The 17,636-nt window shown below is 41.4% G+C and overlaps 1 protein-coding gene across 3 annotated transcripts in view; it reads left to right on the top strand.

Annotated features, from left to right (window-relative positions):
* The window catches only part of CACNA2D1 (calcium voltage-gated channel auxiliary subunit alpha2delta 1), a 668,904-nt gene that overhangs the window by 535,360 nt on the left and 115,908 nt on the right, over window positions 1-17,636 (top strand). For all 3 annotated transcript variants that reach the window (XM_077807875.1, XM_077807876.1, XM_077807874.1), the window contains exons 11-12: window positions 8,283-8,441; window positions 15,554-15,658. In XM_077807875.1, coding sequence (XP_077664001.1) covers window positions 8,283-8,441; window positions 15,554-15,658 — 264 coding nt within the window. The remainder of the gene's footprint in view (window positions 1-8,282; window positions 8,442-15,553; window positions 15,659-17,636) is intronic.

Below are 17,636 nucleotides of genomic sequence, written 5' to 3'. Positions count from 1 at the left end.
CCACACAGACCTTGGCCATTAGAGCTAACAAAGTAACTGACAGCAGTAATGTGTTGTCTTTCTCTATCGCTACGTCTATACTTATGGCAGTGTGTGCGGTGCATGCCACCCTTGCACTGGTATACATACCAGTGTAGGTGATGAGGCACTGCCTAGGTGAGTAAAGACACACCCGAACCGTAGGTTATAGATGCTACGTGGCGCTCTACATACCCAAGGAATGTTTCCAACATCTACACTGCAATTTTTAAGCAAGGGAGTGTCCAGCTGCTGGGCACAGTTGCCAACTTTCACACGGTAAATAAGCACCCCGACATTCACAATAAGCCAAAAATCAAGCTAATCCCATTTCAAAACAAGGCCAAAACAAGCCAATCCCTAGGAACCTAACACTCTATATGACTAGATCCCTCCAGCATGCAGTCTGGGACTGTGGGGAGCCTGCTGTCCACCCCTGACTCTCTCCCTACTTTGCCCCTGCTTGCCCCTTTCCTTTCCTTGCCTCTCCTTGCCCCTGCTTTCCAGGAACCGATCAAACAAAAAAAAAGCTGCAACAAGCTACAAGCCAAAAACTAGCCAACAAGCAACTTACAAGCCAATTAAGCCAAAAACAAGCCCAATATCTGCATGTTTTCGTGGGTTTGTCATACCTGCTCCTGGGGCCTTTCCCTGCCACAAGGGAAAGCTCTGGCAACAGGGAAAAGCTCAGGCAGGGGAGAGGCGGGGTGGGGAAAGGCTCTGGCTACTCCTCACTGCTGGAGCCTTTGCCTGCTGCCTCCCCTGGTGGAGTCTTTCCCTGCAGTGGGGAGTGGGCTGTGTCTATCCTGTGTATAAGTACACGTGGTAGTGAAGGCTCTGACACAGGGGAGGCAGAAGGGAAAGGCTATGGCAACTGGCTGCTGGTATCTTTCCCTGCTGTCTCCTTCCCACCAGAGGCTTCACCTGCACTGAGGAGCAAGCTGTGTGTAGCTAGGCTCTGGCAGCAGGGAAAGACTCTGCCAACTCCTTGCTGCTGGAGTCCCCTCTGCCTCTCCCCACCAGAGCTTTTCAGTGTTTCGTGTAACTACACACCACAGTGTGGACGCAGCCTGCCTTTTCACTTTGGCATGTAGCTACATGTACAGAGAGGGGGATGCCCGTGGGTTTCACAGATGTTTGCTGACAAAGGAAGAATGGTGAGCCACAGGAAACTTGTGATCCATTCAAGGCTCTGGGAGGAATGTGCTGTAGTAGTCAGAGACTCTTCTGCACATTCCCCCTGAGGGGGACCCCTTCTGCTCTGACCTATCCATCCTATCACTGTCCCAGTTCTATTTCTTCACTTCCCCTAGCTTCTTATCCTAGTTCCATTTGTTTTTGCCCAGCCATTCCTTGTCTCTCCTCCAGACTCTCTCTCTCTCTCTCTCTTGCTCTGAGTCCCAGTTTTCTTCAACCCATTGATTGTCTCCTTGCCCAGCCAGTTTCAGTTCCCCCTCCTCATCTTACCTTGCTTGCCTTCAGTTGCCCCCCACCACACAAACTCCTGTTTCACCATCACCACTGGCTCCCAGTCCTAGTCTACCTCCCTGGCTTCCTCAACCAATCTGTCCCCTACCCCAACCATTTCCTGGTACCTTGTCCTAATATCCCCTCTCTCTGGCTCTTGGTCCCAGTCTCTTTGCCCAGCCAATCCCAGTTCTCCCCCTGCATCTTGCCTTCTCGTCTGATCTCAGCTCACCTCCTCCATTTCCCTCCCCAGCACTCAGTCTCCCTGCACAACCACTCCCAGCCTCCCCTATGCCTCTGGCCCTCAGTTCCGTTCTCTGTGCCCAGCCTTTCCTGGACACCCACCACGAACTCACAGACTCCCTGCAACCTCCAGTCCCAGTCTCACCAGGCTCCTTGTCCCAATCTACTCCTTTCTATCTCAGTCCAGCTCTTTGTGTCCGGCAGCTTCCTCCTCCACATTGCCTGTGCACCAAGAGAGGGGTTATTGACAGCTCAGGAGAGAGTAGCACCCAGCTCTCAGTTTCAGGTTCTCCCCTGTAACCCTGGCCTGGAACAGTCATTCTGTGGTGAGGGCGCATGTGTAGTCCGGTTACCTGCAGGAACTGTGAGGTGCTGGAGCATGCTCATTGAGGACAGACTGTTTAGAGATTTTTACCTGCTAAACTCTAAGAAGTCTCCACTTAGCAACTGTGAACTGATTTTTCAAAGGCTTATAACTTGGTCAAATTTGAGAAGAGTTTCACAGGGACAGTAAAAAACACATCCTTGACACAAAAGCCATTCCTGCCAAATGTCAAGTCCCTGTTCCAAAGTCTGGGGACACTAGAGCTCCTCAAAGAAGAGATCACCAGAATTAATATGGCGCAACAACATAAGAATTGTTATACTAGGTCAGACTAATGGTCCATTTAGCCCAGTATCCTGTCTCTGACATTGCCCAGTGCCAGATGTTTCAGGAAGAAGGAGAACAGGAAAATTATAGAGTGATTCATCCACTCCCAGCTTCTGGGAGTTGGAAGTTTAGGGACACCCAGAGCATGGGGTTGTGTCCCTGATCATCTTGGCTAATAGCCATTGATGGACCATGAACTTAACTAATTCTTTTGTAAACCCAATTATACTTGTGGCCTTCACAATGTCCTTGGCAACAAGTTCCACGGATTTACTGTGTATTGTGTGAAGAAGTACTTCCTTCTGTTTGTTTTAAACCTGCTGCCTATTAATTTAATCGGATGACCCCTAGTTCTTGTATTATGCGAAGGAATAAATAACACTTCCTTATTCACTTTCTCCATCCCATTCATGATTTTATAGACCTCTATCATATTTCCCCTTTAGTTGTTTCTTTTCGAAGCTGAACAGTCCCAGTCATTTGATTTCTTCTTGTATGGAAGTTGTTCCATATCCCTCATCATTTTTGTTGCCTTTCTCTGCACCTTTTCCAGTTCTAATATATCTTTTTTGACATGAGTTGACAAGAACTGCACACAGTATTCAGGGTCTGGGCATGCCATGGATTTATATATAGTGACATTATCCCTTTCCTAGTGGTTCCTAACATTTTTTGACTGCTGCCACACATTGAGTGGTTGTCTTCAAGGAACTCTCCACAATGACTCCAAGAATCTAATAGCTAATTTAGACCAATCCATTTGGTATGTATCGTTGGGGTTATTTTATAATGATCAACACTGAATTTTATCTGCCATTTTGTCATCCAGTCACACATTTCAGTGAGATCCCTTTGTAACTCTTCTCAGTCAGCTTTGGACTTAACTATCGTGTGTAATTTTGTATCATCTGCAAATTTTGCCACCTCACTATTCAACCCTTTTTCCAGATCATTTATGAATGTGTTGAACAGCAATGGTCCATTACAGATCCTTGAGGGACCCCGCTACTTACATCTCTACATTGTGAAAACTGACCATTTATTCCTACCTTTTGTGTTCTATTTTTTAACCAGTTATTGATCCATGAGAGGATGTTCCCCCGAATCCCAGGATTGCTTAATTTGCTTAAGAGCCTTGCATGAGGGACCTGGTGAGGGATATATTTTTCACTAGTCTTGTTTTTCAAAATGGCTGAAATGTCTTGCCTGAAACTTTATTTTAAAAGCAGCCTAAGGCTGACACCCAGCATATAAAATTTAAGCCTGAACAGTTAAAATCTGGCAAAGTTCTAAGTAACTGAAAACAGGGCTTTATAATGCGAAGAGTCGGATAATAATACCAGATGGCACTGCCGCCAGCCCTGCCTATGGTAGCTAACACATACACCCGTAGTATAAACAATTGCTTCACAGCAAATGAAATCCAGAGCTAAACTATTAAAGGCATAATAAAATTAAATAAAGGAAAACAAGAATATTAGAAAATGATTCCATAGTTGTAAAGTATAGACTGTTGGAGGCAAATGTCATCCTCTTCATTGCACACACACTCACACTACCTATATACACTGTGAATCAACATGTTTCTACAATATTTAATGTAGTTGAAAGAATAGTACAGTATGATCACACAATGTAAGCACATATTTTGTCTTCCATGTAATGCAAATGAGTGAACAGATTTTTCAAGAATTCGATATTTGCAAATATTAATAACCTGACTCACTCCCTGAACAGATGTCTACAGTAGCTTTGTCCTGATTATAAATTCAAATTTGCCTAAATTCATTGTTGGTAGGAAAATGGTAACTACAGACAGCTAAAGTAATTAGACCTATAAAATAATTAGAGAAAGTGCTATCTCCTCCGTGTGTGGTGTTGGGATTCTTCATGCAAGTCAATCCTGAAATGTACGATAAAAAAATTTGCTCTGATCAGAGCACAAAGGATGTTTTTTATACCACATACTAAATATATAAAACACAAAATATTGTCACTTTTGAGAATGATAACAGAGCTTGGCATCCTAATGATTATGTGCCAATATTTCTTCCATGCTTAGAACTATAATTAATAATGTGCATCTCCTGCTAGCATTGTGTATACATATATATTCAAAAATAATAGGACACAAATGTCAAATGAATACATTGTGTTGTATGTATTTGAACAATTAGACAAATAGCTGACTGGCTATGATATATTCCTCCAACACATCAGAAATAACATCTGAGTGGCATTCAAACTGTTTGTGCTGTTAGGTTATCTCTGTATCTATTTATCTTGTTTCAAATACAGGTGAATGTTTGCAGTCACTGATACACACAAAGTGAAATATGCTGTCCATCCATGTACAGTCCTGAGTGATGTTTGTATTTTTCTTCCAGAGGTTCTTTCTCTTTAGTTTTATGCTTTTATTTATCAGTCTCCACTGTCTGATATAAGAAAAGGACTTGATAGTTCAAGGATAAACTTTAGAATCTGACTTTCAGTCATAAAAAGATTGCGATACTGAAAGGAGCTGACAACACAAACAAAAAACTCAAAGTTAAGATGAGTAACTAAAGTTAATGCTATATCCTTAATTGTAATGTGCAAACACCATACCTGCCAATGGGGACTCAATCTTCAGATCACCACCACTAAAACCAGAGGCTTCTGTGAGCAACAGGCGCACTCTTAGTTGTGAAAAAAGAGGAAGCTGGTGTAGTCACTGCATCTCACTACTAGAAGGAGACTCTCATAAAATTCTATACTCTAGGTTGGTATATTATACATGGATAAAGGAGCAGCAGAGAAAAACCTTTTTTTGTGGGGTGTCACCAAATTCCTGTGAGGTTGTAGGAATCTCTTTTTGGTTTGGGTCTGCTTGGATTTTGCACCCCTGAATTTTGCTTTGATCTCAGGTACAAGTGAACCATTAAAACTAGAAATTCCTGATCTGGGGTTGAAACACTTTATAGCCAATGAGTTTTATAATGTTTACACCAAATATAACAACTTGGCAGGTTTGCTCAGAATTCCACTGTTAGGGGGCTTATTCCTTCACCCACTTACTTCCCTGGTCCTTCTCGCATGAACAGAGAGCAACAATACCCGAAGTCCAAAGGTGCAAACAATTTGATGTTTATTGGGGTGAACTTCCAGCAAGCATGATTCCAGTTTCCTTCCTTAGTATCCTCCTTCCCAGCTCTGACACCACAGAGCCTTACACCTGTGTCCCTGTTCCCATTCCTACCCTTAGCCAAACATGATTCCAATTTCCTTACTCCCATTCCCTGTTCCCATTTCCCCCTTTAGCAAAACATGATTCCAATTTTCTTACCCCCATTCCCTGTTCCCATCTTCCTTTACCCACATGCCCATGCCCACGCCCACCTCCACCCACCCACCCACTTCCTCATTGACTACAGATTATATAGTAAAACTTGAGTTCTGCTTAGCTATACCTTAACCAATCATTTTCCTGAAATTTAACTAACCAATCCTAACATATTTTAACATGATTATGTAACCCAATTATATCCCACCACCTTAATTAGTTTACACCCAGCAAAATTAATTATACAGCAGACAGGAACAATCACAGAACCAGACAGAGATTATACAGACAAACAATAGCAAAGTGGGAACTATAATGACAAGACAATACAGAAGTGAGGATTTCACATCCCAGCTATTGATAAGTGAGTTCTTGCCAGACAGGATGCTATCAAACTAAGTTTCCTTTTACATTTTCTAGGCACTTCCCTTTCCCTGGAGGTGATAGGAATACAATCCTTTCCTGATAGTGCCTAACAGCCCAATAGCACCTTATTTCAATGTGACTAGTTTGGAATGTGAGGATGTGACCGTTTGCTTCCCAGCTTATGGCTGCCTCTGCTGCTTAGCCAAAGGCCTTAGCCTAAGAACAGGGCCTCAGACTGTCACAGTAAGAGAAGGCCCTTACACCAGCAGACAGTGATTCTGATTCTTTCTTTTATACCTCTAGAACTAGCCAAGTGATAAGAATACCCCTAAATTCTTAAAGTACAGGCCTTTGCAGACAAGCCTGAATATCTTTATCCTAACATCCACTCAAACTCTGGGTTTGTACTAGCATCAGGTGTTTTGTCCTGTTTGGGAGTTGAGTGTGTGTGTGTGTGTGTGTGTGTGTTACATTTTTGCACATCTTTAGTATTTACCCATTATATATGTGCTCTGTTAGCACCTGGATAAAATGAGGTGTGTTTATAAACTGGCACTCTGAATTTCTTTACTTCTTTGGTTTAAATCAAACCTGTTGTGTCAGAAAAATCAGTTTTTGGTGTTTTTAATTTTGAATTTACCATACCATAAGAAAATAGAAATGGTTTCAGCATCCCAACAAAATATGTAAAATCAATGGTCAAAATCTCCTCTTATTTACTCACCCTGAGTGCAACACAAGTGGCTTAAATAGAGGTGTTCAGGATGTAAGGACAGAATTAAACTCCCGGGGCTTGATGCTGAGTTATGCAAAGGTGACTTTACATGATTGGCATTCTCTTTAAGGCCCCATACACTTATAGAGTGGTAGGAAACAGCTTTAGTGAGCATTTTGAAGCATATAAAATGGCAAGTATCTGTTGTGCCTAGTATTTATGTTCAGTCAAACCAATTAAAATTTCTTTGGGCAGGAAAACATTTTTTTGATAATGTCTGTCAACTGTACTTGTTTTTGAATGTAAAAGAGATGTTCAGGCAATATAGGACAGCGTTTGTACCACACCTAGCACAGTGGTGTCCAAGAGCATATCTGTGGCTCATAGGTGCTACCGCAATACACGATAGATCACCACATACAAGACCAAATTTCAAAGAGGTCACAAAATGACCTCCACTCGAGCAGGCAAAACTTTTCCATACAAACAATTTGCATGTATATATTTGAGCAATGTCACATGAGTGCTAGAAGTTATCAAGTGCTAGGATCTCCCATCTATCATGAGTGATAGCACTGAAAAATAAAAGCATGTGCATAATACACAAATGGAAACCTGGTTTAAAAATTGCCTTGTTATGTATATCTATTCCGTGATGTGCTCATTTTTGCCAAGAGTGTTTTGTTTTTTGTGGGCCATATATAGCAATTGATCTTGATTTGCAGCACCCGTTGTGTGATGATAGGTTTCGGGATGGGCCAGCTGGGTTTGGATAAAATAAGAAGCAACCTAAAACTTGACTCACACCTTTTCCAAGGAGTAAAAGTTTCAAGGAACTTTCAACCTTTTTTCCCCATTTTTTTTTAATTTTATTGCATTTTTTCTATGCCTCTGAACTTCCTACTTCTGTTCGACTGGTAAGGTCTGTACCAAAGAAGAAAAATTGATCAATATCCTCTTTAAAACAGCCTTAACATATTTGAAGACTGTTATCAGATCCCCTCCACCCACAGTAATCTTTTCTGATGACTAAACTTCCTCAGTTTTTTTAACTTTTCCTCATAGGTCTGGTTTTCTAAACTTTTTATCATTTTTGTCTCTCTCCTCTGGACTCTCTCCAGTTTGTCCACATCTTTCCTTAAGCATAGTGCCCAGAATTGGACTCAGTAACTCCAGCTGAGTCCTCACCAGGGCCAAGTAGAACAGTACAGGCCTCAGCTGGGCACTACACTTTAGTGGACAAATTGGAGAGTCATAACATTTGCTGTCCAAATTTGAAGTTTCAAGAGACTTTGATGTTCTGGATAAAGTTGTGATAAGTATCCAAATGTTTGTGTGAGTTATTGCATCATCTGAATCTTTTCAGGGTCACCCATTTCTAGGAGTCTCATGTATGGACTGAAGGCAGCATCTGGCCCTCAGCACTTAGAAATATGGAGCAAAAAAGGAAATTAAGCCAACATTCTTGGCTTTAATGTTCTTTATTACTTCTTTTTCAGTTTAACAATAACGCTCAGAACGTCAGTTGCTTTAATCATCTTGTCCAAGCTAATGTGAGGAACAAGAAGAAGCTGAAAGAGGCAGTCTACAAAATCTCAGCTAAAGGAATCACTGACTACAAGAAAGGCTTTAGCTATGCTTTTGAACAGTTGCTAAATGTAAGTATTACAAAGTTTTCCCTCTGTGCTGTTATACTATTGATCTGTGATAATAGAACTTTAATGTCCAGATGGTCACTTTGAATGCTCCACAAGTAGTAAACAGTGTGATATATTTTATGATGCAATTACTTAGCAAGCAAATGTATCCCATCAGCATGCTTTCCCTTAGTAGAGCTCCACTCAGCTTGATTTGTTAAGATTTGTGAAGGGGAAACTGGTTTGTCACTGTGATGTACTGTTTTTGTTTCACTTTGGGCTTCTTTTTTCAAATGGGCTTTTCTCCCACTTGCCACATGGCTTCAGTACTGGCTGCATTGCTGCCAGTTTTCAAAGAAGAAAGTATGTTATTACATCTCAGATTAATATTTCAATTAAACCCTGGTTTAGAGTGTCCCTCAGTCATGTTTAATGCATCCACCTTTCCTGATTTAATTTATTTTATACCTAGTGCATGCTTGTCTGGTTGCAAAGAAGTATTAGCTAGCAAAGGGATATTAGGTAGTGGAAAGAGACTGTTCCAAACTATTTAAAACATGGAAGGGAGAAAGGAATCAATCTCACCTGGGGGGAAATGCATTGGCTCCATCTTTTGGTTCTGTTACCTATTCCCATATTGCACCCACACAGTATCTGTCTAATTAGTAGTGTAGTGAAATAATATTCCCAACTTGCCATAAACAGTTTATTTACTATTGTTTCTTTTAAAAATATTTAATGTACTTAATCAAAATACTTGTATAGTTCTGAATATTCAGAAAACAACTATGGGTCAGCTCTTCAGATGATGTAAATGGAGCTATGCCAGTTAACACCAGCTTATTATCTGGCCTACTAAACAGAATGGGCTGAATTCATTCCTGATGAAACATTTTTGACTCTAATGATCTCCTTCAATAGAGGCCTCCGTCTCTTTCTCCACTCATCAGCTACCTGCTGGTCCTAGGCACCTCTCCTGTCACTCTGTATCTTGCCATGGGAACAGAGCTGGTTGGAAAATTTCCATCCAACTTAAATTTTGATGGAAAAAATCAGTATAATATTTGCAAGAATATTTTCAGACCAACTCAGTGTGGACGGGATAAAGGATTCAATGCCCTCTGCTGCTGATTATATGAAACTTTAAGTGGAAGGTTAAAATGGCTATTTAAATCGTTTAGTCGAACTTGAGACTGATATCACTTCTGTCCCTCTCTGACTGTGGGCATGTTAGAGCAATAACAGAAGAAAGCTAAGAGGACACAAAGAGTTTTGTTTAGAGCTGTATGTTCCTCAGAGCAGAGACACTCTGTGGGTTATGTTTGATAGGGAACAGAGTATATTCTTAGCACTTAACAAATAATCACTAGGAAGTAGTAATAGAAGTTCTAATTTGAAAGTAATGAATACAGCAAAGTCATAAGATGCACTTGTTCTTAAAGCTAAATGGAAAGGTAAAGAGAAATAAAATACTAGAAGAAGATGGGTCGATGGTTGTTATTGGAAGAACGTGTATTAGTTGTTGCTGAGATTATGGGTATTTTGAGGCCCACAGAATGTTCTGTAAGCATGTGAATGATGGATGGATGTGGTGGACATGTATATTTGGGGAATTTAAGAGATTAGTGAGGTTAACGAATTGCAGTTGTCCACTCCAAATTCTGGCAGATACAACTGACTGGAGAAATAAAGAGCTGTTGATGGAGTCGGCTATAGACTCTAGAGACAAGCATATAAAATTACATGGGATCAGATAATGAAGATTTATAAAGATAACATGATTATGAATATGGTTATTTTTATTTTATGTTCATGATTTCAAACAGGTCAACTTAGTAATAAGTTCAAAGGATGCTAAATATTTTAAAAGGTCAAGGTCTTATTATAATTACGTAGGCTGTGGATGACAACCACTTGAACTCAGTTTCACGCTTAAACAAGTGTTGCCTTCTTTGTGCCTAAAGGAAAATTCCTTTCTAGAAATATTGCTGGATGGAAATAAATATTTTAATATAATCTTTTAAATAAATTAAGGCACGCCATTAGTAACACTGATGTGCTGATTTGTGAGTCGGTGTTATCTACTGTTCTTCTACATTATATTTGCAAAGGAATCTTTACTCAATGTTCTTTAGATTTGGTGGTACAATTAATTTTTACCCTATTGTAATGAATACTATAGAAGGAATTTTTCTGTAAATCACTTTGTGGTCTATTGTGATTCCAAGTAGGAGGTTTTTGCATTGCTTCAGTTTTTTCTTCCCCAATTACATGAAAACTCATTGTGCAAGATGCATTCATAGAGTTTCATGCATCAAGCTATATTCCAGAAATAAAGGTAAGGGAACTCAATTTTTAAGGGTGTGATAATTATTTCAAAGTAAAGCAATTTTATCCACAAAATGAACATAGTAGCACATTCATTAAAGAAAAAAAAAAAGAGAAAAAAAGATGGCTACCTATTTGCTTGCTTAGTTGAAGTTTAAAAATATAAAATAAAATAAAGAATGGAAGACCCAGTTAGCATCCTAAGAGGGGGGTCAGAAAGTTTTTTTTAAAATACAGAGACATCCTGTCATTATGTAGCATCAAGAAAATCATTCAGGTTTCTGATGTATTTTAGCACATTTTCATCTTCATCTGAGACACGATATTTCGTCTTGTCAGAGGGTAGTATGAATTCTTTAATAGACGAATCTCTGACAAGATGAATCAAATCCTACAGTGAAAATGCAGAAAAGGTATAAATTAAACTCACGTGTAAGATAATGATGTTTTAACTTAGTTATAAGTCTCTAACATGGTGGGTGGCCAAACCATCACAATGGGCTGGACTGTGAATTTTACAACCAGCCCAGGCCATGTAAGGGAATCTGTGCCTTCCCTGCTGGCTCCTTGAGGTAGGAGAGGGAATGGAAATATGCCTGTTTTGAAGGGAATCCATAAAAGATTCCCCCACCCCTTGTGCAGGCCCATACATTTGTGAGAGTGGAGCCTCCCACTCAGAGATTGGGGGGAGGGACAGCAGAAATGAAATAGCACCCCTTACACATATTCAGTCAGACACAAGGTGTACGCATCTGCACACGGGCAGAGGAGAGTCTTCTTTTTCCCTATGCTGCTGGGAGGTTAAGTGGGCTGTGCTTAGGGTTGCCAGGCATCCGGTTTTCAACCGGAATGCCCAGTCGAAAAGGAACTCTGGCGGCTCTTTAAGTGCGGTCAGCGGTGCAGTGGGGGCCCAGGGCTGAGGCAGGCTCCCTAACTGCCCTGGCTCCGTGCTGTTCCTGGAAATGGATGCCAGTCTCTGTGGCCCCTAGGTGCTGGGGCAGCCAGGAACTGGGAGGCTCCGCAAACTGCCTCCACACAGAGTACCGGCTCTGCAGCTCCCATTGGCTGGGAACCACGACCAATGGGACTTGCAGGCGGTGGCACCTCTGGGCACGAAGGCAGCGCGCAGAACTGCCTGGCCGCCCATGCACCTAGAGGCCATGGGGACCCGGCAGCCGCTTCCTTGGAGCTGCAGTAAGTGCTGCCAGGACCCCGCACCCCAGCCCCCTGGCCCAGCCCAGAGACCCCTCCTGCACCCCAAACCCCTCATCCCCAGCCCCTCACACACCCAGCCCAGCCCCCCCCTCCTGTACCCCAAACCACTCATCCCTGGCCCTAGCCCAGAGCCCATACCCCCTCCCGCACCCCAAACCCCTGCCCCAGCCCAGTGAAAGTGAGTGAGGGTAGGGAAGAGTGAGCGACGAAGGGAGTGAGGATGGAGTGAGCGGGGGTGGGGCCTCAGAGAAGGGGAGGACATGAGTGGGGCCTCAGAGAAGAAGCAGGGGTGTTCGGTTTTGTGTGATTAGAAAGTTGGCGACCCTAGCTGTGCTGTAATATAGATTGATGTAATTGACAGGTAAGGAATGTTGCATAAACCTGCTCACTAACACAGGGTTCATGAAGATAAACCCAGAAGGAACAGGAAAGAGAGGAAAAGCTCCTCTTGTAGTTGCTTAGACTACCCCACAAAGGGACTCTAGGGAAACAGGGAAAGTATGGTAGTACAGAATAACGCTACATCACAATGCAGGAGACTACTGTTAATACATAGCAAATATATATTATATTTTGCAATATTGGCTATCTAGATATAGATATGAAAAATATATCACCAATATTGCAAAATGTATAATTAAATATAAAATAGAACATTTAGTTATATTTAAACGAAACAGGATGTACGGATAATATGATTCTTGTATTTATAGCAATAGATTTGATAAAGTGTGCAATTAATTATATATTCTGGAGAAAATTCTTCTCTAAGTAGCAATGGTGTTAATGCAGAGTAAACGCCATTTATCGCAGTGTGAAGAGAGATCCTGTCCCAACACACATGAACCCATTATTATATATCAATTATATAAACACAAATCTGTTATAAAATATCATGCTTTAGTATGGCTATGGTATGAAGCATACATTTTCAATATATATATAGTATTTAAATAATACACACAGGCACCAGTTTCATACCACTTCTTTACTTTAGGAGATAGTAGGCTGTCCTGCAGTCACTGTGCGGGACACGCTTATTTTTACTGGCAGAACCCCCTTTTCCCTCATCCTTTCAGCAAGAGAGTGAAGTTAGACCTCCTTTGCCCTAGTGAAAGACCCAACGCTGTACATCAAGATGCATATGTGACAAACTACAGCAACCACCCAATTCCAATATAATCACCATCCTCCCTTCCCGCTCCTTCTCCCCTTAGTTTCAACCACTCCTTACAGCCTGATCTGGGCAAGATTTCTGTTAATGAGATTGCATGTGACAATGGCAGGGGACCATTTTTTAATCTACATTTGTATATTGTTGGGTCTCCAGTCCTGATTGGCTAATAAAAATGTAAGTTTCCATTACATCTATCAATTCTATCTAAGCACCATAATACATGTGCTAATAGTCCCACAGTAAGCTCTTTTGGGGTAGCAACAGTAAAGTACTTTGCACTCTTATGATGTTATATAGATGCACACTAGATGTCTAACTTAAACCACCAAGTAAGTCAGTACAAAGTTCGGCCCAGTAGAACAAAGACCAAATCTGTTTTACCTTACTCGTGTAGGTTGTCCTTTTAAATCAATGGAACACCTTGTGAGAGTAAGGTGACCAGGATTTGGGCCTCCAGTCAATTATTTGTGTGGTGCCCTTATGAATTTATTTTGGAATGTATTAAGTCATTAAGCAGGTAGGTGTTTTTCAATATTTATAAAGTACCTGTTCTAGTTTTATTACTTTTTTAATATAAAAAAGCAGCAGCCCAAAGCAATGTATTGTATATTGTATTTTACAAGCAAAATTGATCCTCCATTTTCTATTTCCAAATCAAACTTACAGTGGTGACAGGAGTGATATTAATGCAATGATTTCAAATTTCTTTATTCATCATTACTGGTAAGAAAATTCATAAGGCTCAGTTCTGTCCTTCATTAGACAGAGGCGCCTCTTGAAAACTGAGCTTCTGATGTCAAAAGGTCCATACAGAATTAGATTTAGTAAAAATGCAGTAATAGCAAATAAAGAATTTTGATTTGTTAATGCCAGAATTTGTTGAGAGTACTATAGAATTATATAATTAAGTAGCTGCACTAGTGAGGACCAGATCATTACATTATGGTCTCTCCTCTGTTAGGGACATTGCACAGCTTCAGCACCCCAGGAGCATACCGCTGGATGACTTGTGATGCAGAGGGTCAGAATTTCTCCTCACTTCTCCTTTGTTTTCATTGTAGAAAAAGTTATGTCACCTTTTTTCATGAGCAGCTTGCTTCTCCCTGTTGCTCTGCCAGCTCCATTGACTAGTGAATTAGGGATCTGAACCAGGGCTCCTCCCAATCCCATCGCCTCCCAGCCTGCTTGCTTACAGAGAGGAATCTGGGGTGCGCAGCACCTCCCCTCCACTGGTGTTGCAATTGAACAGGAGACTCAGAGGAGCAGGGGTTTTCTTGTTCCCCCAAGTACCCAGGTAACCTTGGTGAAAACCTACTCCACTTTGTGTAAGCCGGCAAAACGTGTGCTCTGGTGTAAAAAAAAAAAAAAGAAAAAAAAAGTCAGCAGATATAAAAGAGGAAAACTGAGCTGATTCTGAAGAAATGTAACAAAAAATAAAACAAAACATGGTCCTGAGTTTGTAAGACTTAAATGTAAGGGTAAGTTCACTGGGAGCTGAGTGGTAATTTACCTTAGGTTTTTGGTTTGTTAAGGACTAATTTAGTGGCCAGAGAGTTTGATTGGCTCAGCACTTGAGACACTCATTGGACTCCCATGAGTTGAAGCATCAATGGCCACTTCAAATTTCCAGAGCGTGGAAGGAAGGAGGGAGTCACGTCAAATAAACCTGAAGGGTAGAGTGAAAATGCCCTTTTTTTTGAACTGCGTATGCAAGATATCCACTGCCTGAGTCACATTCAGGCATCCAGCGAAGAGAATTTGGGATCATGGTTTGATCTGCATGTTTTGTTTTAACATATATACAATTTACTTCCACCCCAAACAACCCCATTCATGCAGCTCCCTTATGCTTCTTTCGGTGGAACATACCTGATTACCACAATGTTGCTTTTGGTCAGATCTGAGGTGTACCATAATTTGGCTCTTAAAGAGTGAAGGAAGGCTCTGTCAGTAGTGATGCACTAATAATACTAATATCTTGGTGACAAAAAGCAGGATATAGACTTAGAAATACTAGAGTTGGAGGCAGACTTATTGAGTGAAATCCTAGCTTCATTGAGGTCAGCAGGAGCTTTGCCATTCTCCATTGCTGGGTCCTAGAGCCCAGCCTCCGGCCCAAGCCTGAAGGTCTACACTCCTGTTTTATAGCTCCTCAGCCCAAGACCCACGAGCCCCAGTCAGCTGACCAGGGACAGCCAGGGAGGCCATTTTATTGCAGTGTAAACATACCCAGTGAGGTCAGGTTTTAACGCATTAGTACTTAAGTAATGTGCTTTCTTCTGCACAAGGCATAAAAAAAGAGGCATTCCTTGCCCTTCAGAGCTGAACTATGTTTCTGGGAACTATATTACACTTCTGCATTTTTTTGTGAGAGCCAGAACTAAAAGGATACTTCTCTTTGAATCTCTTACAGCACAGTGTCTCTAGAGCTAACTGCAATAAGATCATTATGTTGTTTACTGATGGTGGTGAAGAAAGAGCACAAGAGATTTTCCACAAATACAACAAAGACAAAAACGTAAGTGGCTTTTGTATGAAGGTATGACGATGCCTAATGGGGACAGTTAGGTGGTTTCTGGAAGAAAAAGCTTGTGTTTTATAAGTGTTCAAAATAACTGATATCTTTGAGATGCAAGTTGAATAATACACCATCAGAAATTTTACAGTGAAAATATGATGGAATTATTAAATAATATTTTGCATTTCTACACTGCCTACCACCCATGGATCTCAAAGCTTTTACTCCTGGGGGAAATTCTGCCCCAACACATTAAAAATTCTGCACCAAAAAAATTAAAAACCCTCCACGTTCACTCCCACAAAGTATTTTAAAATTCTGCAAAATTCTGCATGTTTTATTTGTCAAAATAACACATTATAAGCACACCAGTTTCAATTATTTTTGTCATTTATTTCAAAACATCTATCAACAAGTTTGTGACAATACAGACAAAAAAGATTCAGGAAATGTTTTTTTTGACAAATAGTTCCCTTACTAGGCATATTCATACAGAACTTTGAGTAATAATTAATTTAAACTACAATAAAAAACGTATTTCCCATACCCCTCAGAAGCCGTGCACAGGCTTAGGGAAACCCAGGGTAACAGAGGAGCTGTGGGAGAGGGAAGTAATTGCTGGGAAGGAACCTGGGAGTGAACCTGGAGGATGTTGGGTGTGGGTGGGAGAAGATTGGAACAGGGGTTTTTTTTGGGGGGAAGGCGACTGTTGGGGAGACTCCCCCATGCAGACCTTGGCTGATCCCTAGTCTCTCCCAATCAGTCAGACACATCTGCCCCTGTCTCCGTGTGTCCCTGCACCCCCACTCAGCCATCCAGACCTCCCAGTGTCCCTCCACCTCCACTCCCATTCAGAGCCTGTGCCAGACTGTCCTCCCACTAGCCCTTCTGAATTCCAGTCTGTACGACCCCCCAGGCAGCCCCATGTGCCCACTCTGTCTGTTTCCCCCCCACTTCCATATCCTGTGCCTCCTTACCTTGCCCCGGAGGCAGGGCACTGTGAGATGCGCAGCCTCTGTTCTCTCCCTATCGACTGCTGACTGCTATGGCCAGTGAGTGGTGAGCCTGCTGCATCTGCTCTGGTGCCACAGCAGGCCGTGGTGGACAAAAGGCACAACTGCAGAGCCTCTCCAGCAAAATGTATTTTCTGCTGAGAAAAAAGATCTGCAGGATACATGAATTCTGTGCATGCGCAGTGGCACAGAATTCTCCCAGGAGTACTTTTTGTAAACCATAATGCATTAAGCTTTCTTGTAACCACAGTGCTGTAGCTATTATCCCTGTACTACAAATGAAGAACGTGAGATACAGGGAAATTTAGTGACTTGCTGAAGGCTGCACAAGTCACCTCTGTGCATGTGGGGAGAGACACACTTGCACACTCTTTCCCCTTTTTCCCCACTGGCATTCCTGTGTTAAGCAGTGAGCCATTTGTTTTCCTGACTGTATGTAATACCCATACAAAACAGACGAAAAGTTAAGGGAGTTTTGTACATGAACATGTATTTACCTAAAGCTTTCTGGATCACAGGTTTGCAGGGCTGTAGCTCTGGCTAATAGTTCCTAATAATGCCATTTCACCACTCTTCTCTGTTTTGTTTATCTCTGTTGATATGTACACCTCCACAGCTGATATTTTCTTTGTAATAGCAATTAATATTTTTTAATCTAGCAGACATAGACCTAAGTAGATAGGATAGCTAGAAACTGAAGTTACATACATTCAGACTAGAAAAAAGGTGAATATTTTTAACAGTAAAAAACTGGAACAGGTTACCTAGGGATGTGGTAGATTCTCTGTTACCTGAACTCTTTAAATCAAGATTACACGTCTTTCTAAAAGATGTGCTATAGTTCAACCAGGACTTATGGACACAATGCAGAAATCACTGTCTCAGATTCTATGAGTCATGTTATTCAGGTCATGCTGACTCCTCACCCAATATATTTCAATATAAGTTTCTTCATAATTAAGATA

This window comes from Eretmochelys imbricata, chromosome 1 (assembly GCF_965152235.1).
Source record: "Eretmochelys imbricata isolate rEreImb1 chromosome 1, rEreImb1.hap1, whole genome shotgun sequence".
Lineage (NCBI taxonomy): Eukaryota > Metazoa > Chordata > Testudines > Cheloniidae > Eretmochelys > Eretmochelys imbricata.
The sequence above is the reverse complement of the archived record's forward strand: the minus strand, read 5'-3'. Positions and strand labels throughout refer to the sequence as shown.